General features: G+C 40.3%; 1 protein-coding gene across 1 annotated transcript in view; it reads left to right on the top strand.

The window, feature by feature from the left end:
- Nucleotides 1-22,361, top strand: part of lancl2 (LanC lantibiotic synthetase component C-like 2 (bacterial)) — a 54,962-nt gene extending 32,601 nt beyond the window's left edge. Inside the window, exons 5-9 of the mRNA XM_068005768.1 lie at nt 217-363; nt 4,198-4,380; nt 5,073-5,249; nt 16,817-16,889; nt 20,456-22,361. Of these exons, the coding sequence (XP_067861869.1) occupies nt 217-363; nt 4,198-4,380; nt 5,073-5,249; nt 16,817-16,889; nt 20,456-20,532 (657 nt within the window). The 3' untranslated portion in view covers nt 20,533-22,361. The remainder of the gene's footprint in view (nt 1-216; nt 364-4,197; nt 4,381-5,072; nt 5,250-16,816; nt 16,890-20,455) is intronic.
- Nucleotides 22,362-23,326: the final 965 nt, after the last annotated feature.

Raw genomic sequence — 23,326 nt, forward strand, 5'->3', positions numbered from 1 at the left:
TTTCATTTATTCAAATAAAAGTTCAAATGCATGTTTAAATTGATTTATAAAAGCATATTACTGAACTTTGGCGTAAGACTGCACTTTATCAAATCATTTATAATGTTAATAGAATTTGACACTCAATTCTATACTGATTTAGGCATTTTAATCACAGGCTTTTTTTCCATTTCCCCCTCTCTCTTCCCCTCACCCCTCTCCAATTTTGGCAAATAGGTGGTTAATACCATTATTGAATCTGGCAAAAACCTTTCCCAGGAAGAGCGCAAGACTGAACGCTGTCCACTTCTTTACCAATGGCACAGAAAACAGTATGTTGGAGCAGCCCATGGTCTAGCAGGGATCTACTACATGCTAATGCAGGTTGGTTTCTAAGTGTAAACTTCATTAGATTAATTTTCAATTTACTCTCAAAAACCTAATCCAAAGGGAATGAACTCTATTTATACCTGTAGCACTTCTGAAATATATATCTTATCAGAATTCAATAACCCAATGGGCAGGCGCACAATAATAATTGATTGAGGAAAGTAAAAACGTAAGTTGTGTTGTGTTTAGAAAAATTGAATAACTTTGATACCAAGAACCACAACTAGCTGGTGAATGAGTGGAGAGTCAAAACAATTCTATCTTCGTGATACATCAAATATAATCGTCGCTGGGTCAAAATCTTGGAATTCCCTTCCTAACAGCACTGTGGGAGAACCTTCACCACACGGACTGTAGCGGTTCAAGAAGGGGGCTCAGCACCACCTTCTCAAGGGCAATTAGGGATGGGCAATAAATGCTGGCCTCGCCAGCAACGCCCACATCCCATGAACAAATTAAATAATGCGCCCTCTGGTCACTGAGGCACATACCCTTCTATTATCACCAAATGTAACCTGTTCAGTCAGAATACAACTACTTGGATACAGAGTGAAGAAGAATGGTTTCTCCCCAGAAGTAAATATTAAAAGTCTACTAAGACACAGCAGTTAAGACATGTTCTTTGTCTACACTGTAGAAATTAAAAAATTGCAAATGCTGGAAATATACAGCAGGTCCATCAGTAACTGTAAAGTGAAAATGTAGGTTAATGTTTTGTTGTAGAGCCTATATCGAAATTCAGTTGCTGAAGTTTGAAAAAAAAAACTAAAGAAAGTAGAAAAGTCAACTTATCCGGATGAGATACATCGTAGGTTGCTGAGGAAAGTAAGGGTGGAAATTGTGGAGGCTCTGGCCACAGTCTTCCGATCCTCCTTAGATATGGGAGTGGTACCTGAAGACTGGAGGATTGCAAATATCACACCACTTTTCAAAAAAGGAGAGAGGGATAAACCCGGCAACTACAGGCCAATCAGCCTAACGTCAGTGGTGGGGAAATTCTTAGAGACAGTAATCCGGGACAAAATTAATTTTCACTTGGAAAAATATGGGTTAATAAATGAAAGCCAGCACAGATTTGTTGAAAGCAAATCGTGTTTGACTAACTTGATTGAGTTCTTTGATGAAGTAATGGAGAGAGTGAAGAGGGTGGTGCGGTTGATGTATATATGGACTTTCACAAGGTGTTTGATAAAGTACCACATGATAGACTTGTTAGCAAAATTGAAGCCCACGGGATTAAATGGGCAGTGGCTATGTAGATACAAAATTGGCTAAGGGACTGAAAGCAGAGGGTAGTGGTGAACGGTTGTTTTTCAGATTGGAGGGAAGTGTGCAGTGGTGTCCCCCAGGGGTGGGTGTTGGAACCACTGCTCTTTTTGATGTATATTAAGGACCTGGACTTGGGTATACAGGGCATAATTTCAAAGTTTGCAGATGACATGAAACTCTGAAATGTAGTAAACAGGAGGATATAGACAGACTGGTGAAATGGGCAGATATGTGGCAGATAAAAATTAATGCAGAGAAGTGTGAATTGATTCATTTTGGTAGGAAAAATGAGGAGAGGCAATATAAACTAAATGGTACGTTTTTAAGGGGGGTGCAGGAACAGAGAGACCTGGGGGTGTACGTACACAAGTCTTTGAAGGTGGCAGGACAAGTTGAGAAGGCTGTTTAAAAAGGCTTATGGTATCCCTGGCTTTATAAATAGAGGCATAGAGTACAAAAGCAAGGATGTTATGCCATACCTTTATCAATCACTGGTTAGGCACCTGCTGGAGTACTGTGTCCAATTCTGGGCACCATACTTTAGGAAGGATATAAAGTCCTTGAGAGGTACCAGGGATGAAAGACTTCAGTTATGTGGAGAGACTAGAGAAACTGGTTCTCCCTAGAGCAGGGAAGGCTATGGGGAGATTTGATAGAGGTGTTCAAAATCATGAACGGTTTTGATAGAGTAAATAAAGAGAAACTGTTTCCAGTGGCAGAAAGGTCAGTAACCAGAGGACACAGATTTAAGGTAATTGGCAAAAGAACCAGAAGCGACATGAGGAAACAGTTTTTACACTGCCAGTTGTTATGATCTGGAATGCACTGCCTGAAAGGGTGGTGGAAGCAAATTCAGTAATAACTATCAAAAGTGAATTGGGTAAATACTTGAAGGGGGAAAAATATGCAGGGCTATGGGAAAAGAGCAGAAGTGGGACTAATTGGACAGCTCTTTCAAAGATGTGGAGATGCCGGTGATGGACTGGGGTGGACAAATGTAAGGAATCTTACAACACCAGGTTATAGTCCAACAAATTTATTTTAAAATCACAAGCTTTCGGAGATTAAAAGCTTGTGATTTTAAAATAAATTTGTTGGACTATAACCTGGTGTTGTAAGATTCCTTACTCTTTCAAAGAGCCAGCACAGGCACAATGGGCCGAAAGGCCTCCTTCTGTGCTATATCATTCTGTGATTCTATGAAATATTTTTTTCAGGCTTTTCTTTTTTTCAAATTTAAATAAGGAGGATTTGCCAATAGTGCAAAGGATCTGCCAAGACTTTTTTAATTAGAACAGAAAATGCTGGAAATATTTTGCAGGTCAGTCAGCATCTGTGGAGAGAGCAGATGAATTACCATGAAATGTTAACTCATCTATTCTCTCCACAGATATTGACTGACCTGTTGAGTGTTTCCACAGTTTTCTGTTCTTGTTTCAGATGTACAGCATCTGCAGTTTTTTGCTTTTTTGTCTCTGTTATTAGTTCCCTTTTCCATCTGCAAAATATTGCTTATGTTCTACACAAGATGTAGGTTACTATCTATGGTTTTCGCCTTTAAATACATATTGCTTAAGTCATCTCCAAAATGACAATGTGAATAGGGAAACGTACTGCAGAATGCTGAGCTGCACAGACTAGAAGGTCCCAAGTTCAATCTGAGGTCTAAACAAAGTTAGCTGATATCACTATGGAAAGCATTGGACACTCTGCTTGGCTTCACATTCCAAAACAAAAGAAGGGACAATCATCCAGTGTTCCTATTCCTGATGTGTCCAATGACTCCTGCTGTAAAATCCATCTGTATGAGCATTTGAAGAGGAGGACTGGGCTTGGTTCAATGCTCCTCACTTTTACATATCCTGCTGAAACTTGTTATCTAAATTTGCATGTAAAAAAATAGCATCTGAAGTGAGTTACTGATGAGCTGACCATGTCCATCAAAATGTATCCAGTATGAATCACTGCCTTAAGTGAATGGGTAAGCTGTTAGTAATGTTAGCACATTGAATGCTTTCCCAACATTTTGAAACATAACATTTTTCTTTTGCTTTGTGTTGCATTGTGTGAAACTGTAATGACATAGACTGTAGTTTACAGCACAGAGGGAGGCCATTTGGCCCATCAGGCATGATTTTAACTTGGCCTGCCCGGCAGGAAACCGGCAGTGGGTCAGTCACGTATTTTACACCATGCCCCATTGTTCTTTCCGTTGACTGCAATGAATTGGATGAGGTGTAAAATGGACAGCTGACCTATCAGTTTCCTCCCGGGCGGGTTAAGTTGAAATCCACCCCATCATGCCTGTGCTGATTCTTTGCTAGGGCAGTCCAAAGCTAATCTCACTGCCCTGCTTTCTCCCCAAAGCCCTCTATCTTGCTCTGCTTCAAATATGTTTCCCTTTTTCAAACCACCCCCTCTCCCAAAAAAAAACTCCCAGCACGATTACTGCACTCTTTCTCCTTTACTGTTATGAAGCTTATAGACAGTTCCACCTAACCTATTATACTAAAAATTGTACTCCATTCTAGTGATTTTTAAGATTTATTTCTGTTCCAGCCAGGTTCAAAGTTGGAACAGGAGACTCTGATGGAACTAGTAAAACCCAGTGTGGACTATGTGCGTCATAAAAAGTTCAGGTCTGGAAATTACCCTTCATCACTAAGCAATGAAACTGACAGACTGGTCCATTGGTGCCATGGTGCTCCTGGTGTTATTCACATGTTGATACAATCTTACAAGGTTAGTATTTGAAGGCCACTTAGGAAGTTCACATTTTTTGTTTATTATTTGTTAGCCAAAGATGCTTTTGCACTGTAACTACATCTTTTTTCCTCTTCACTCATATTCACAACTATCAGCTGGAAGGGCAAATGAAGAGGAAGCTGGTGGCACTTGCTTTCTAGAGCAAGCCTATACATGAATGTCATCTGAGAGTCCTATAGTCTAGCATAAAGTTATTCATAGTATGATGTAATTAATTCATTATTTTTCCCCCCATCCTTTGCGGGGGTTGGCTAAAATATCCTGAGCCTGCACAATCATGATGTTATTGTAGATGTTGCATATTGCAGTATTCACTCTCTTTCACTCCCAATATTACAGGTGTCTTCAGACAGTTGCTGTACAGAGGACAAGGTAGCTAAGGGTGGGATTAGCAGTGAGCATTTTTTTTGTATCTGATGTCTGGTGAATCCACCCTGAGTTTAAAGTGAGTATGATGTGACATCTGGTATTGTCCTAAATGCTGTGCAAGATGTGGACATCCAGATTATTGTAATTGAACGTAAGCTTTCAAAAGCTAAATTTTATTAAAAACATTCTGTATGCTATGGCAGTACCTATTTGTCCTTCACTACATGAGCCATATAATATATATTAAAGTTTAAAACAAATTAGTATAACTTACAGTTTGACTTTATTTTTGTGAACAGACTTTTAAAGAAGAAAAGTACCTGAGGGATGCAATAGAGTGTAGTGATGTTATTTGGCAGCGAGGGCTGCTGCGGAAGGGTTATGGAATCTGCCATGGAACTGCAGGAAATGGATACTCTTTCCTCTCGCTGTACAAGTTAACTCAGGATAAAAAGTATCTCTACAGAGCTTGTAAGGTAGGATGAAAAGTGGTTATCTACCGTATATAATCCAGAAGTTTATTTTCATTATCTTCATAAAATTGATTTCACTACAGCAATAACTGAAATATCCTGAGCCTGCACATAATCATGGTTTCATTGTAGATGTTGCATATTGGAGTCTTCTCTCGCTCTCACTCCCAATTTTACAGATTTCTTCAGCCAGTTCCTGTACAGTAGTCAAGTAGATGAGGGTGAGAGCAATGGTGAGCATTTCTTTTTGTATTTGATGTCTGGTGAAGCCATCCCTAGTTTAAACTGAAAATGTTCCGTCAGAAACCAAACATTAGATTCTTCATTAGGTTCTTCTAATGAATGTGACATTAACTTAGAAAAACCTCCCAAGACGCTTCACTGGTATAATCAGACAAAAATAGATCCTGAGACAAAGAAGGAGATATTAGGATGGGTGACCAAATGCTTGGTCAAAGATTTGGGTTTTAAGTAGGGTCTTAAAGGGGGAGAGGGAGAGGCAAAGGAGTATAGGGAGGGCATTCCAGATTGTGGACCCTAAGCAGCTTAAAGTTTGGGCGCCAAGGCTGGGATGAAGTTTGGGGGGAGGGGGGGTTGCATAAGAAGCTAGAGTTGGAGGAATGGAGAGTTTTGGAGTGGGTGGGGGGTGGTGGTGCGCATGTAAGGCTGAAGGAGGTTACAAAGATGGGGAGGGACAAGACCATGAAACAATTTAAACATGAGAATATTAAATTGGCAGTGAGAAATGCTGCCTGACCTGAGTATTTCCAGCATTTTCTGTTTTCATTTCAGATTTCCAGCATCCGCAGTATTTTGCTTTTGTTAAATTTGCAGCATTGAGTGATGGAGTCAATGAAGGTCAGCGAGAATGGGGTGAAGGGTGAGCAGGATAGGATATGGGCAGCAGAGTTTTAATGAGCTGAAGGTTGCAGAGCGTGGAGGATGGGCGTCTGACTGGGAGAGCTTAGAATAGTCGAGTCTGGAAGTAACAAAGGCATGGATAAGAGTTTCAGCAGCAGATGAGCTGAAGCAGTGGCAGAGGTGGACGATGTTTGAAGATGGAAAGAGGCAGACTTTGGAGAGAATATGGAGCCAGAAGCTCAGTTCGGGGTCGACTAGGATGCCGAAGTTGCAAACAGTCTGGTTTACCCTGAGACAGTGGCCAGAAAGTGAGATGGAATCCGTGGACTGGGTAAGAAGTTCGTGGCAGGGATCGAAGACTATACCTTTGTTCTTCCCAATGATTAACTGGTGGAAATTGGGGCTCATTCAAGATTTGAGGTTCAGATCAGATCAGCCATGATCTTATTGAATGGTGGAGCAGGCTCGAGGGGCCGATTGGCCTACTCCTGCTCCTATTTCTTATGTTCTTATGAATGTCAGACCAGCAGTTGAGAGAGTTCTTTAAGATGCCATCAAGATTCATTGTTTAGTATTTTGTAATTCTATCATAGTTCCATTAGATTGCTAGAACTTGAAAATCAATTTGGGGACACAGTAGAAATTTAATAGCTGTCTAATGTTCTATGTATAAAAAGAGTTGCTGACCCAGGGTTACTGGCTACAAAAGCCTGCATTAAAATCTAACTTGTGCACTGTTTTACAGTATTGGCACTTCCTTACTGGTATACATCAATTATACATACAACATGGATTATTATACATAAAACATGGAAACAGGCCTTTCAGTCCAACCGGTCTCGGTGTTTACCCTCCATGTGAACAAATAGTTTCAATCAGATTTACCCACCCTTTTCTAATATTTCTTCAACCCTGCTTCCTCCATTCACCTAACCAATCTAATCTTGAATGTTAACATAGTTTCTGCCTTCACCACAAATCCTGGAAGTGAATTTCACAGCCTCAGAACTCTGAAAGAAATTTCTCTTGCCACCTGTTCTAAATCTCTTGCATTTAATCTTGAATCTGTGACTCCTTATTCTTGACCCTTCAACTATTGGAAACAGTGTGCTTCTAGCTACCTTTTTCCATCCTTCCATAATTTTAAACACTTTTATCATATTGCCCCGTAATCTCCATCGTTCTAATGAAAATGACCCAATCTTTCAAGTCTTTGTATTTGTATTTCCTCATACCAGGCAGCATCTTAATGAATCTGCATTGTTCCCTCTCTGAAGCCTCAATATAGTCCCTGTATTGTGGAGCCCAGTACTGCACATAGTACTCTAACTGAGGTCTTAAGTTTTTATATAGGCTCATCATTATCTCTTGGTTGTCTCCTACTTATGATCCTTGGTAGTAGTCTATTTAGAAAACCTGCCTCCACTCCCCCCACCTTTTGAACAGAAAATGTTATGTCAGAATATTTTTTTTTAAAAGTTCTTTTCTTTTTTTATTCAAACCAAGTTTTCTTCTAAAATTGGTATAAATTATCCGTATATCCAAAAGTTGCAATTGGCCTCAGTGTCCTGAACAAGGGAGGGGAAAATTCAACCATGATAGCTATCAAGTGTCCTCAGTTAGAAAGTGTGCATCTGTGGATATTTAGTGAGGATGTGATTAGATGCTGCTTTGATGTGCTCCGCAATCATAGAATGATACAGCACGGAAGAAGGCCATTTGGCCCATTGTGCCTGTGCTAGCTTTTTGAAAGAGCTATCCAATTAGTCCCACTCCCCTGCTTTTTCCCCATAGCCCTGCAAATTTTTCCACTTCAAGTATTTATCTAATTCCCTTTTTGAAAGTTATTATTGAATCTGCTTCCTTTACCCTTTCAGTGCATTCCAGATCACGTCACCTCTGGATCTTTTGCCAATTACCTTAAATCTGTGTTCTCTGATTACCGACCCTTCTGCCACTAGAAACAATTTCTCTTTATTTACTCTATCAAAACCCTTCATGATTTTGAACACCTCTATCAAATTTCCTTGTAACCTTCTATGCTCCAAGGAGAACAACCCCAGTTTATCTTGTGTCTCCACGTACCTGAAGTCTTTCATCCCTGGTACGATTCTAGTAAATCTCCTTTGCACCCTCTCTAAGGCCTTGACATCTAAGCTTGTTAAATAGCTCGCTGTGCTCAAAGTCAAGGCTGGTACAAGAATGAGGTACTACAGAGCTGCCACTCCTCGTAACTGCACCCCATTGAGGGAGAAGATGTATTTACACATCAGAATGTACATGTAGATTTTTTTTCTTTTATACCAAGCTGCTTGAAAACAATAAAGAAGGACACATAGGTCCACAAAATGATGGAGGCTTCTGATTGCAATGAATACTACAAATAAGATGCAAAATGTAGGTTGCTATTTGGAGGTTGTATGGTGGTGGTCTTGTGCATAAATCTTCTGCTCTACATTCTTTTCTCCCTGTCCACCTTGCCCTTATTCTCTGTTCCTGGTTTCCTTCAATCCAATTGCCTTGGTGTAAAGTGGTAGCAACAGCAACAACTTATATTTGCAAAGTGAGAAGGGGTCAAGGTTGGGTTTTTGAGGAGGGGGTGATGGCAGTTTTGAAAGGGAGAGGGACAGTGTTTAAAGAAAGGCAACTATTTACAGTGGGGTCATCCACACAAATCTCCTGCTTCAAGCTCTTTGCTCCCAATCCACTGTTAAAGAATGTTTTTTATTTATGATTGGATGTTTTGTTTACTCAAATCAATAAGGTTCTTGCATGTTGAGGTCAGCGTTCATAGTTTATTAAGCATATAGTACATGCAATAGTACTTAACAGTACTTACAACTGCACCAGGGCGTGCATAGATTGGGGGCTCAAACGTGATGCAGTTCCAAGCACAGTATATAGGTTGACCAGACCTTTATCGAATTCAAGATATCTGTACAAACTGGGATTTTTAAAACAATTCTCTCACCCCCCTCGACGTGACAATCCACATGTTTCTGCATTACATATTTGTACAAAACTTAAAATACAACTCCATATAAGGAAAATTTAATTGAATTTATCTCATCAATTACTTTAGTCAATAAACTGGTCTTTTTCCGTTGGGCTGAGATTGATATAACTCCCTTAGTGTGTTAGCTTATCAATAGTTTCACGCTTATTACATATATTTGCTATTCCACCGAGTGAAACCTTTAATTGTAAGTCTGTCTTTGACTGGTACATAATGTCAGGTTCCACATGTACACTGACAATACCCAGCTCTATCTCACCACCACCTCCCTCGAACCCGCCATTGTCTCTGATTTATCTCGCTGCTTGTCCAACATCCAGTACTGGAAAAGCAATAATTTTGTCCAACTAAATATTGGAAAGACTGAAGCCGTTATCTTCGGTCCCCGCCACCAACTCCATCCCTCTCCCTGGCTACTGCCTGAGGCTGAACCAGACCGTTCGCAACCATGGCATCCTATTTGACCACGAGATGAGCTTCCGACTACATAGCCACTCCATCACCAGACCGCTTACTTCCACCTCCATAATATCGCCCGTCTCCCTCCCTGCCTCAACTCATCTGCTGCTGAAACCCTCATCCATGCCTTTGTTACCTCTAGACTTGACTATTCCAATGCTCTCCTGGCCAGCCTCTCATCTTCCACCCTCCATAAACTTTTTTTTAATTCATTCATGGGATCTGCCTTTGCTGGCATAGCCAGCATTTATTGCCCATCACTAATGCCCTTGAGAAGATGGTGGTGAGCTGCCTTCTTGAACCGCTGCAGTCCGTATGGTGAAGGTTCTCCCACAGTGCTGTTAGGAAGGGAGTTCCAGGATTTTGACCCAGCGACGATGAAGGAACGGCGGGGAAGGTGTGTGACTTGGATGGGAACGTGCAGGTGGTGTTGTTCACATGTGCCTGCTGCCCTTGTCCTTCTTGGTGGTAGAGGTCGTGATTTTGGAGGTGCTGTCGAATAAGCTTTGGTGCGTTGCTGCAGTGCATCTTGTAGATGGTACACACTGCAGCCATGGTGCATCGGTGGTGAAGGGAGTGAATATTTAAGGTGGTGGATGGGGTGCCAATCAAGCGGGCTGCTTTGTCCTGGATGGTGTCGAGCTTCTTGAGTGTTGTTGGAGCTACAGTCATCCAAGCAAGTGGAGAGCATTCCATCACACTCCTGACTTGTGCCTTGTAGATGGTGGAAAGGCTTTGGGGAGTCAGGAGGTGAGTCACTTGCCACAGAATACCCAGCCTCTGATCTGCTGTTGTAGCCACAGTATTTGTGGCTAGTCCAGTTTAGTTTCTGGTCAATGTTGACCCCCAGGATGTTGATGGTGGGGGATTTGGCGATGGTAATGCCGTTGAATGTCAAGGGGAAGTGGATAGACTCTCTCTTGTTGGAGATGGTCATTGCCTGGCACTTGTCTGGTGCGAATGTTACTTGCCCAAGTCTGGATGTTGTCCAGGTCTTGATGCATGCTGGCATGGACTGCTTCATTATCTGAGGGGCTTGCCCAAAACTCTGCTGCCTGTATCCTAACTCACACCAAGTCCTGTTCATCCATCAGCCCTGTGCTTGCTGACATACATTGGCTCTCAGTTCAGGAACGCCTTGATTTTAAAATTCTCATCCTTGTTTTCAAATCCCTCCATGACTTCGCCCCTCCCTATCTCTCTAACCTCCTCTAGCCCTACAACCCTCTGAGATCTCTGCGCTCCTCCAATTCTTGCCTCTTGCACATCCCTGATATAATCGCTCCACTATTGGCGGCGGTGCCTTCAGCTGCCTAGACCCCAAGCTCGGGAATTCCCTCTCTCCCACCTTTTAAGACGCTCCTTAAAACCTACCTCTTTGACCAAGCATTTTTGACTAATGCTTCCTGATGTGGCTCGATGTCAAATTTTGTTTGATAATGCTCCTGTGAAGCGCCTTGGGACGTCTTACTAGCTTAAAGGCACTATATAAATGCAAGGTGGTGGTGGTACTGAATGCTATAGAATCAATCTCCTGATTATACGGAACCCCCTAATTAAAAAGATAATATATGTCCAGTTGTTTCCCTTCTACGGGGCTAACTGTTTTCCCTGAATCTCAGGAACCAGTATGTAATGACACGTCTTTAAGTCCATCATTACTCAGGTGATTACTTCATCCTGAAACTGACCATTGCTGCAGGGTTAACCTTGGTTCAACAGTCTTTACTTTAAAATTAACTTGTACTTCTTTGCTTAACAAGCAAAGGCTAAAGGGTTACATTACTACAATATAAAGAAAAATCAATAGCATTACCAGACTTTAGAAAAGTGTGATTTAACCACTTCTTTACACCACCTTGCCCTCACACTGCTCTCTGGTCTCCTTCAATCCAGTTATCTATCCAGTTATCTTGGCGTGAAATAGTGGCAGTCTGTGCTTGCATTAAAATCACATTTTTGAGATTCTATGGAGTCACTGGCTTCTAGACTCTTGCTCTCTGTTCCCACTAGCCAGAGAAGAGGTTGTAATGAGAGTTTTTGCAGAATTTTGAATTTACTGTTTTTTTTACTAGAAAGTAAAATTGCATAGAATGTACAGCACAGAAACAGGCCTTTCGGACCAACAGATCCATGCTGGTTTTTTTGCTCCACACGAGCCTCCTCCCTCCCTACTTCATCTAAACCTATTAGCATATCCTTCTATTCCTTTCTCTCATGTTTACCTGGCTTTCCCTTAAATGCATCTATGCTAGCCACGTCAACTAATTCCTTTTAGTGGCGAGTTCCACATTCTAACCACTCGATGTGTAAAGAAGTTACTCCTGAATTCCCTATTAGATTTATTAGTGACTATCTTATATTTATGGCCCCTAGTTCTGGTTTCCCCTACAAGTGGAAACATCTTCTCTACATCTACCCTGTCAAACCCTTTCATTATCTTAAAGACCTCTATCAGGTCACCCCTTAGTCTTCTCTTTTCTAGAGAAAAGAGCCCCAGCCTGCTCAATCTTTCCTGATAGGTATAACCTCTCGGTTCTGGTATCATCCTAGAAAATCTTTTTTGCACCTTCCCCAATGCCTGTGTATCCTTTTTATAATAGGGAGACCAGAACTGTTCACAGTACTCCCAAGTGTGGTCTAACCAAGGTTCTATACAAGTTTAACATAACTTCTCTGCTTTTCAATTCGAAACCTCTAGAAATGAACCCCAGTGTTTAGTTTGCCTTTTCTTAATGGCCTTATAAACCTGTGTCACTACTTTTAGTGATTTTGAGTATCTGCACCCCCAGATCCCTTTGCTCCTCTATCCCATTTAGACTCTTTTTATCCAAGCAGTATGTGGCCTCCTTATTCTCCCTACCAAAATGTAACACCTCTCACTTATCTATATTGAAATTCATTTGCCAATTACATGCCCATTCTGCAAGTTTATTAATGTCTTCCTGTATCTTGTGGCAGTCCTCCTTGGTATTAACTATACCCCCCAATTTGGTGTCTTCCACAAATTTTGAAATTGTACTTCTGATTTCTGAATCCAAATCATTTATGAAAATGGTGAACAACAGTGCTCCCAGCACTGATCTTTGTGGAACATCACTTCCTATCTTTTGCCAGTCAGAGTAACTACCTTTTAACCCCTACTCTCTGTTTTGCAGCCAAGTTGCTATCCATTCTGCTACTTGTCCCCTGACTCCACATGCTCTGACCTTAATCATGAGTCTACTATGCGGTACCTTATCGAAGACCTTTTGAAAATCCAAATATATTACATCTGCTGCATTATCCTTGTCTACCCTTTCTGTTACTACTTCAAAGAATTCAATAAAATTGGTTAAGCATGACCTTCCCTTTTGAAGTCCGTGCTGACTATTCTTTATTATATTTTCAGTTTCTGGATGTTTTTCTATTACGTCTTTGAGTAAGGTTTCCATTATCTTTCCTACCACCAATGTTAAGCTAATTGGTCTGTAGTTCCCTGGACTGGTTCTATCTTCCTTTTTTAATATAGGAATCACATTAGCTGTCTGCCAGTCCTCTGGCACTATTCCCTTTTTTAATGAATTTTTATATATATGTAATAGTGCCTCTGCTATCTCTTCCCTAACATCTTTGTGCGTGGATGCAATCCATCCGGACCAGGTGTTTAATCCTCTCTAAGTTTGATGTAGTTTATCAATTATCTCCCCCTTTCTATCTATCTTTTTTGATCTCGTCTTCTAATGTCATGCCCACCATGTTAGTCTCCCTGGTAAATACTGAGGCAAAGTAATTATTTAATATTTCTGCCATTTTGGGTCACAGTATTCATTTCAGATCTTTGTTTAGTCCAGGGGTGTCAATTTACGTGGTTGGCCTGATCTGACATCCTGACACTTGGCATAGGCTATATTCAGCAAAATTTATTTGGACACACTGGGGTAGAAACTGGTATACATTTGCCCGTTTTCTGGGTGTAAAACGGGTTCAATGTATACCAATTTCTGGACGCAAGGTCTTTCACCTAATCTGCTGTGCCGGTGTGGCCGTCGTCATATTAGTCTTCACTGTTTTAGGCATCACTGGCGGCTGCCTGAAATCAGCATTGGATCTATTTAAAATGCAAAGAAGGGTCCTCCGCCTGGTTTAGGAGCCCTCTGCAAAATGCATGTAAAACTAGGTGGAGCATGCAGCGTGCAAGCTCCAACTAGTCTTTCCAGTTCTACAGTAGCCTAAACAGCAGTCCTTAAAGGGACCAGTGGAAGCCGCTAAAGAAATGGTAAGGAACATTTTTTTTGCTTCTCCTTCTGTGGGGCATGGAGGAGCAGGAGTGCTCTTCCCAACTCCACAGCAATACTATAGGCCGCTGCCAGCCGTACTCGGCTCTCCTGCATCTCCTCCATGTACTGCATTTTGTGATGCTCCGAGTGCAGTGAGAATCCTCTCCGACCCCATGTTCACAATTTGGTCACTAGTGGAAGCAGTGTTTCGCTGTTTGCCCACAGTAAGGTTCCCAGGTTTCATCCACCCCTTTACTGGCTGCTGCTCTCTCAGCGCCACTCCCACTCACCATGTTGCTACTGCTCCCAGTTCTCCAGGAGATGATGGATTCCATACCCACCCCACCCCACCCCACCACCTCACAAACCCAGTGTCCCACTAGCCCCCATTTCCCAGTCTCTGACCCCCCCCCCCCCCAAAGCCATCTCCCCACCCCTATACTCCTGTCTTCCCCCAGCCCCCATTTCCCAGTCTCCTTTTCTCTCCCGATTCCCCCCAACCCCACTCCCGTCACGCTCTCCCCGACTCCTCAAAACAAATGAGTGCTGGCTCTGTGCTGTGGGGAGGGGGGTGGTGACATCATGGAGCGGGGGGCGCTGCTGTGGTTCAAAGTTTAAAAGCCCCAGTTCTTCTGGGCTGTGAGCAGCAATGCCCGGGGAATTCATATCTCATTTCAGGACACATGGCAACGCTAACCATAACTGACACTGCGGGCCGGATTGAACTGTATCACGGGCCATATGTTTGACACCCCTGGTTTAGACGTTAATTTGGAGAATACTTCCCCGCTGTCCTTTTTTCTTTTTTTTAAATTCCCATTGCAACTGTTTTTTCCCCTCTATATTAATATTCAAGATCTAACTATCTCGCTGTACATCCTAGCTCCTCAGTACTCCAATCCGGCTAAATACTCAGTACCCAGTTACTTCCTCCACTCAACTATTCACAACCCTCATTTTTCACTACAAGATCCCATTTGCTAACTTCCGCAGTCCTCAGTATTTTCGCTACCAATACAGTATTTCCCCAGCCCACTTAATTACTCTGCCCCCTCCTAAATCTTTACAAACAAAATAACCTGCTCCCACAAAGAGAAAAAAACTTATCTTTATGTTGGCAGCCTTCATCAGTCCTTTAAGGACAGCTGGTTAGGCTGCAAAAGGAACTGGAAAAACTGAGCAGAGCATGCCCGGTGCATAATTCGCTCAGTTTCTGATCAATTTTGAAGACTGGTCTTTAAACAGGCGTAAGGCTTCTTATTAGCATATGCAGAGCTCTAACACCTGTCTAAGGTGGCTTCCAGGAATGCCTGACTATTATCTGAGTAAATATGACATCAAACATATTTTAGGTGCAGGATGGCCCCTGAAATTAGACATTTTTGCCTGTTTCGTGCCTGAGAAACCGTTTAAACCAGGTCCATTTCTTCCCCCCCCATTTTCTTTGATCATTTAACCTGAGACTTTTTAGAGAGCTTAAATTATTGTCGTCATCTAAATAAATGGTTAAAAGAAATTAAATCTGTAACTTAGTATGTTCTGTATAATCTGTAACTTAGTATCTCACACCCTCCGTAAACTGGAGCTCATTCAAAACTCTGCTATCCGTATCCTAACTTGCATCAAGACCCATTCACCCATTTCCCCTGTGCTTGCTGGCCTGCATTGGCTCCCAGTCCATCAACACCTCAAATTCAAAATTCTCATCCTTGTGTTCAAATCCCTCCATGGCCTCGCCCCCTCCCTATCTCTCTAACCTCCTCCAGCCCTACAACCCTCAGCGACCTCTGCGTTCCTCCAATCTTGGCCTCTTGTTCATCCCCAATTTCCTTCACCCCACTGTTGGCAGCTGTGCCTTCAGCTGTCTAGGCCCTAAGCTCTGGAATTCCCTCCATAAACCCCTCTGCCTCTCGTCCTCTCTCTTCGCCTTTAAGGCGCTCCTTAAAACCTACCTCTTTGACCAAACTTTCAGTCACCTGTCCTAATATCTCCTTATGTCATTCGGTGTCCAATTTTGTCTGATAATGTCCATGTGAATCACCTTGGGACATTTTACTACATTAAAGGTGCTATGTAAATGCAAGTTGTTCCTGAAAACTGAATACAGCAGCTTTGTGTGTCCATAACTCAAAACAATTTTCTACTAGTGATTAAGTTCAGTATAGTGAAAGGATTTGAAATTCAGAATTCTGTGATTTGGGTGATGCCAGAATTGGTCTACTTAATTAATGCAGATGGGGTAAGCATTGGCTACACCGCTTCTGATTCGACATTATGCTCGCTGCGGCATATTCAAAATACTTTCCCAGGAAATTTGGAGTAAGTTGACAACCAGAAGGTTGGGGCACGAAATGGCATAATTTATAGCGCAGGTCACAGATTCTGGGCCTGTTTCTTGTCTCTCTCTTGCTCTGTAAATCCAACAGCTGATCCGGTTCATGGCTTCAGCCGTCTGTGACTTTAGCTGCTGGCCTTGCCACAGCCCCCAGATGAGAAATTTAGAAGATTTTCATGAGGTTTTATATTATTTTTGTTTAGATTAAATGTATTTATCATACCCACCACTCAATAACGGCAGCCACCACAATGTTGATAATAGGAGAGCTGAGGTGAGCTCAATGTGAGACCCATTGCCATGCAACTTTGCAGTATGACACAATCTGCACCAACCTGTCTCAAGCCAGTAGGTGTAGTCCACCAGGACCCTAAAAGAGCAATTCTAGCTCTGTGTGAAACCCTTTATCCCTATGCACGATATCGCTGAGAAAGAGATTCTACACAAAGGTCTATCTGTTCCCAGGCTACCTTTGATTAGCAGTTTTAAAACATAAAAAGAGGAACAGAAAAGCTGACAGACCTTAACTGTGTAGGCATCTCCATTTATGTTTTTTAGGATTATGTGGCAATTGAACTGAATACTTTACTTTAATATTAAAAATGGCATAAAAATGATTTGATATTGCTTGTTTTTACAGTTTGCTGAATGGTGCTTGGATTATGGAACACATGGATGTCGCATTCCTGACAGACCATATTCCTTGTTTGAAGGTAATGCATTGACTGTGTTGGGCTTTTAAAAGTGTAGTATGACTAACTAAATCATAGTTTGATTTGCCATTCCTGAAGAGAACACATATTAGTTTAGGGAAAACAAATGCTACTGTTTGCTGTTTTGTTTTTGGACATAGGTGTAAATCCTTGTATTAAATGTTAGGCTTGGATTAAGATTCTATAAACTCGAGCAAACACATTTTAGAAAAAATTGGTTTAGCTTCTAAGTTGCAGCTTTCCTCAATGAAATTTAGCAATGTATTTAACTAGACTTTGTGTTAGCATTAAATATTCAATAACACATAGTCTGGAGTTACAATTTAGTAATGCATCAAGGGCTTCAGGTGACACAGTACAAGAGGAACCTTGAGCAGTTTATTCATCATCTGAACCCTGAAATGTTACTCCTGCATTTAGCGAGTAAGTATGCATCACACTTAAGTGTCACACTTCAAAAATGCACGTCAAACTTGCATGATTGAGGGAATTAGAGCCAAAATAGAAAAAGCTGTCAGTCGCAAACCAGCAATCTATACAAACCCAACCAGTTGCTCAGATTTTTTTTCAAAGCTAGCAATTGGCAGCCAGTATATAGTACGAAGCAAACCAATTCAATCATTCAAATGTCACACTTAGCTGCCATTTTTCTTCCTTCCTCAAATCAATGCATACTGCTAAACATGACAATGTAAAAGAAACAAAATTATACAATTCTGAAAAATGACTAAACGCCCCAAAAATTAGTGATTTTAATGTTGGAAACAACCTGCAAGAAATTTCCCCACACCATCCTACCTTTTTTTGTGCAATTGGTGCTTAAGTTCTGATTCAGTCCCAGAGTTGGAAATTTCACCTAAGTCCTTGGTGCTCAGAGTTCTAGTTTCTGTTGACAAATTCTGTGCCCGAGACACTTTGTGGGAATTGATGCTCCATAGGAACAGAGTGAAAACTACAATAAAAACAGAAAATGCTGGAAATACTCAACAAATCAAGCAGCATCGGTGGAGAAAGAAACAGAGTTAACGTTTCAGGTCGATGACCTTTCATCGGAACTGGAGTGAAATCTACAATACCTTTTTAGTTTGTCACATGAGGTTAGAAAAGAAAATCTTTACACAGAATGTGGAATTCTGTGCTGCAAACCTTTGAAGTGGGGTACATAAATTATTTTATAAAGGAATTAGTTGCTCGAAGAAGGGAATGTTCAAGCATATGGGAAGCAGAGTGGAATTAAACTATGTGGTTCATGGAGAAAGCCACCAGTGTAAACGTGATGGGCCAGATGGCCTGTTTCTGTGCTGTCGTGATTCATTCTTTGTTATGAAATTTGAAGCATTAAATCTGACCACAATAAACTTTGGTCAAAAACTACAGCATGAAATGTATGAAAATGTGATGCACTTGGAAAACCTATACAATGGCTGAGCAGTAGTGATAAAGTTGCTACACAAGCATGTTTTTTTTGTAGAAATTGGGATCATAATGAGAGCGAATTGCAGTTACCCTACTTTGTTGTTTTGTGAACTGATTGCCAATGGTGGCTTATAAAAGTTGATACCTTTTTATTTTAAGGAGATATATATAAAACAAGTAATTAATATTTGTGTTGGTCATTAATACTGAAATATATTGTAAACTGCACTGGAATGACTGACTGTGGAATGTTGCTTAATGCATTTCAATTTGATGATAAAGCTTTTAAAAAAAAAAATAGCTTCATCACTAAAGAAATTTAAGGTTTATTCCCTCTTGCATCCCCTCTACTGAAATCACTGACTCTTGCTGTGGTATGGTACCATGTGGATTGAAGACCCTTTGCTACCTTGCCCACTCTTCATGTGTGAGCTCAGATAGTGAGTGTTGCAGGCTATTTCACTGTTAACATCACAGCTGACCATAATCCTGCTCTCAGTGTTCACACACATTCTCTTTCTCCATCAGGAATCACCAAAAAGCAGTTGATCAGGAATGGAAGCCCTGTTGATTTTGTTTTTTCCCCTCCCCCTAGCCTAGGGAAAAGCTTTAGCACCCCTTCCATCATCTTGGCTGAGATCAGCCAGCCCGTTGCTGACTAGAGATTGAACCTTGGACCTTCCTGATCTATATTGCTCAATATTGTATTAACAAGCCATCAGAGGAGCTAGAACTTCAGTTTAAAGAAGAAACATGGATGTTAAGAATTAAACCATACAACAACATTTTAGAGTTCCGACATTGATTTACATATATTCTAGCCAAGGGGTAACTGCAAATAAATATTTTTAAAATGACTGTCCTCATGATGGTCTGGTACAAGAAAGGAATTCCAAGATCCTTGAGCTTTATTTTAGTCTCTTTCATTTTTACCAGCAGTACAAAAATACATTTAAAGTTTCTGAAAACCACATAACACAGACACGTAAACATTCCTTAAATCTGATATGAATCTATTATGAGGTTATCAGATCAACTTGAGTATTGATTTTGCTAGTTGTCCTTGAGACCTAAATATTGTTGACTTTCTTTAAATGATTGATATGTCCTTCAAGTACAGTATTAGGGTCCATTTGTAATATTGTGTACTGTTTTAGGCATACATTATAGGAGGAATACAAAAGCAATGGAAAAGGTGCAGCATGGATTCACTTGAGATATTACATGGGATGAGAAGTTACATTTATGCAGAGAGAAGTTAGGCCACTTTTCTCTAGAATCTTCAAGATCATAAAGGAATATGATAAAGTAGTAGTGATGGAATGTTTCCACTGTTTGCCAAAATGTTTGAGAGGGCACTAGAAATATTTTTTAGAGAATGGTTAGAATATGGAATTCTCTGCCACAAACCGTTGTCAAAGTTGAGTCCATAAATTGCTCGAAAAAAATTTAAATGGCATGGGAAATGAGAAGTAAGCTGGAGAGTAGGATTAGACCCAGTGGCTTATGTGGAGAAAAACACTAGTGGAGACTTGATAGGAAAATAGCCTGTTTCTGTGCTGTAACATTCTGTGATTTAAGATTTCTCTTTCTTCCCACCCACCCCCAACCCAACCCAACAAATAGAGTGGTAGACATATGACATAGATTTAGTTATTACTGTGATGATCACAACTATCCTTGTGGGGTTGAGTTGACTCCAAGATAACATTCCTGGCGATGGAAAATTGGAGCCAAGCCATTCTTCTATACCAGTCCAGTTGAAAATGGTGTGCTTGAATAATGTGGGCTGTGCTAGACGGATGTTCTGGAGTATCTTGCTCCATTATCTTCAAGGGTCAGGAAAAAAATGCTGCTATTCACTTCCCTGGGAAATTAAGTGGTAAATCCATACCAGTGCAGAATTTACACCATTAGGCTTGATATTTAATGTCCTTTACTTACCTTGTATAGAGATGCTACAGAAACCATAATTTATTAAAACAGGCAGGATTTACAATGACATTTTTATTTCTATACATTCAGAAAAAGGATTTTTAATATTTTGCTAGTTAACTTTTTTTTAAGCTTGTTTTGTCAGTTTCTATTTTAGTCCTAGAGTAAAGTATTAACTGTGCATTGTATTGTTTTTCCTGCCTTGTCTTATACAGGGATGGCTGGAGCTATTCACTTCTTGTCCGACATGCTGAATCCAGAAGCATCTCGCTTTCCAGCCTTGGAACTCTAACGTATGACAAAGTTGAACTAATTGAAGATTGCAAGATTTTGGGTCTGATTTAGAAGGACATATTTTCTGTGGAGAGCAGGACTTCTTGTGCCTCCTTTATGAAGATACAGACCAAAACCACCACTATCTCAAGACCTAAGACATTGAAGGCAACATCGGAGCAAAAGCTCTGCGTAACTTTTGTCTTCACATTGGTGTGGCATTTCAGTTTTTAAAAAAATCTAAATTTAATACAAGTCCTTACTTCAGGGTTTGATTGTTTGCACGCTTAAAACGCTGGTGTCAGTGGCCGTCTTTTGTTCTTGTTCGTATGGAATCCATACCATTTGCAAAGTCTCCATTATAGTGATTGTGTCCTTTTGTGCATGTGAAGAAGCTCACAATTGGTGATCTTTGATCCCCTGCTTACCAATTTACTTCTGATTGTGCTTTGAGGTACCTATAAAACTAGGCTCACAAAATTGTTCAATTAGTCAGGCTTGTTGGGCATATTGCAGACTAGCAAAAAAAAATCCTTACATGAATTCTGCCTCCAAAAATAACTCTTAACTCTTTCACTTTCTGTCTCTTTTTCTCTGTCTCTGTGCCTCTATTTCATGCTTTCTGTATTCTGTTGTATTGTTGTAGGTGTTAGAAGATTATAACAATCAGAGTTGGTGTTTCAAAGCTTGTTTTAAGTATTGGTGACAAAGAACAGTTGTTGCAAAAAAATGATAGTGCAAAACTAGCCGAGAAAGGATTTTCTTAGGACTAGAACCACACTTTCTGTACTACCAGAATCACAAGCATTTCTTTGTGGAAGAAGTAATCTAAACGCAAACTAAGCTTGTTCATCTATAGCAGTTGTTCTGCTAGAGGAGGGAAATAACATGCTGAAATGTATTAATGAACAGATGGATGTAGAGAAAATAAGTTTCTGTTTTTCCTAAGGTAAAATATAAGACAGCCAACCTTTGTGGTTTTGCCAATTCTGTCCTTATTGACCAGTTTCCTTATAACTGTGTTTCCTTCACCATAAAATACCAAATGACAAAAGTAATGGCATGTATATTATAAAGGTTTAATTTTCAGTCTCTTTGATGTGATCATTTCAGTCCATTTAAAAAATGCTGCCCTGGACTGATCAGCTGTGTCATTGTTATAACTGTATTGTAGGTTGTCATTGCTACTGTCTTTACTGTAAACCAAAGCTGAGTCTTCCATGACTTTTCTTGTATTGCATTAACTGTTGTTTGCTGTCATTTGATTCTTTTTATGGCACTGTATTGTATGTTGATGATTTTGTTTGTATTGCATGAACAGCAACAGCAGCTTGACAGTGAGCATTGTACTTAATTTGTTTTGTGTTCTTTCTACTGTTCTTGTGCTGCTTCATTGGAGTTGATGCGTGGTGAGGCACCTAAGATGAAAGATAGTATTGGTGGACAGGAATGTGAACTGGTCTGCCTGCTATCACAACTGAATAGTCTCAATACAGACAGATAACGTTCACATTTCCCTCAATCCATGCCTTTTTAATAGGTGAAATTAGAAGGGGTAAATATTTAGCACTTAAACAATCATCTCACTTTTGAGGATGGATAGATGTTTTAAGGCTACATTGTCCCATAGGTATTACTAGCCTTTAAAATCATTATCCTGTACATCTTATAAAATATTTTCAACAGACAGGTTAATATTTCTGATAGGTCTTTTTGGACGTTGACCGACTTGCTGTGTATTTCCAGGATTTTCTGTTTCATATTTTTCATATGTATTGACTATTACATGTAAACAATTGGTTCTTATAAACGCTTTTAAGACAAAGCAATAAAAGTGCAGAAAAAGTATTCAGGGGGGTAATTGGTGAGTACTTTGCAAAAAAAAAATATTTATGGGACTATGCTGCTTTAAAAGGGATGGAAAGTTTTGGGGAGTGATTTTTTTTTCAAAGTATTCCATTTGTATTGGAAACCATATATCCTTTTTAAAAAATATTTTGAAACATCAATTATTGTCATTCCTACAGGGCCTTGCCCAGATCAAGCATTCTTGCTGCTAGGCCTGTCAGATATCCAATGGGGTTGAAGCCCATGCATCTGGAGTACCTCCCATCCCCTGATTTTCGTTTTTCAAGTGAAGTTAAGTAGAAAAGGCGATAAAGGATGCATTTTTGAGTCTAAGTGTCTTTAGATCGAATCCTTGATTTTTAAATGGAATGTATTTGGAGATGATCATTACAACTGTGAAATACAAGGGAGTATAGTGCCATTGATGCTGTTTACTAAAGCCCAAATTACAGCTGGTTGATGCACCCAAAGGCCATGTTCCACAAGTAGTGTGAAAACATTCAATTTTTAGCATATTCCATAGGGATTGAATATACAGTAAGAGAATGGTTCTTCTGACTTAAAATGTCAGTACTTCTACATTGAAAGTATATATATATATATATATATATACTATTAAAAAGTGAATTCCTTCTGAATCAGCTCAAACAATAGGGCTTACTTGTCCACTCTCCTTTTTCATTATCCTGAATAGGCTGCTGAGATCTAGGACATATTATGTAAGTTACCTTTCAGGAACCTAAAATGAGCCCAAGAAATTAAAAGCTGCCTTTTGTCATTGGGAATTGTCAACAATCTTTTTAATAAGGGACACAGAAAATAATTTCGTTTGAGGAATTGGTGGGGGTTCATAATTTTAGTATCATTTGGGTGTGTCAGCAATGTACAAAATTCAATGTAGTTTTATTTAAAAGAAGAAAACCAAGTTTTTGATGCATTTAGCTTGAATAGAGATAGGTTAGCTG

The sequence above is a fragment of the Heptranchias perlo genome, chromosome 2 (assembly GCF_035084215.1).
Source record: "Heptranchias perlo isolate sHepPer1 chromosome 2, sHepPer1.hap1, whole genome shotgun sequence".
NCBI lineage: Eukaryota > Metazoa > Chordata > Chondrichthyes > Hexanchiformes > Hexanchidae > Heptranchias > Heptranchias perlo.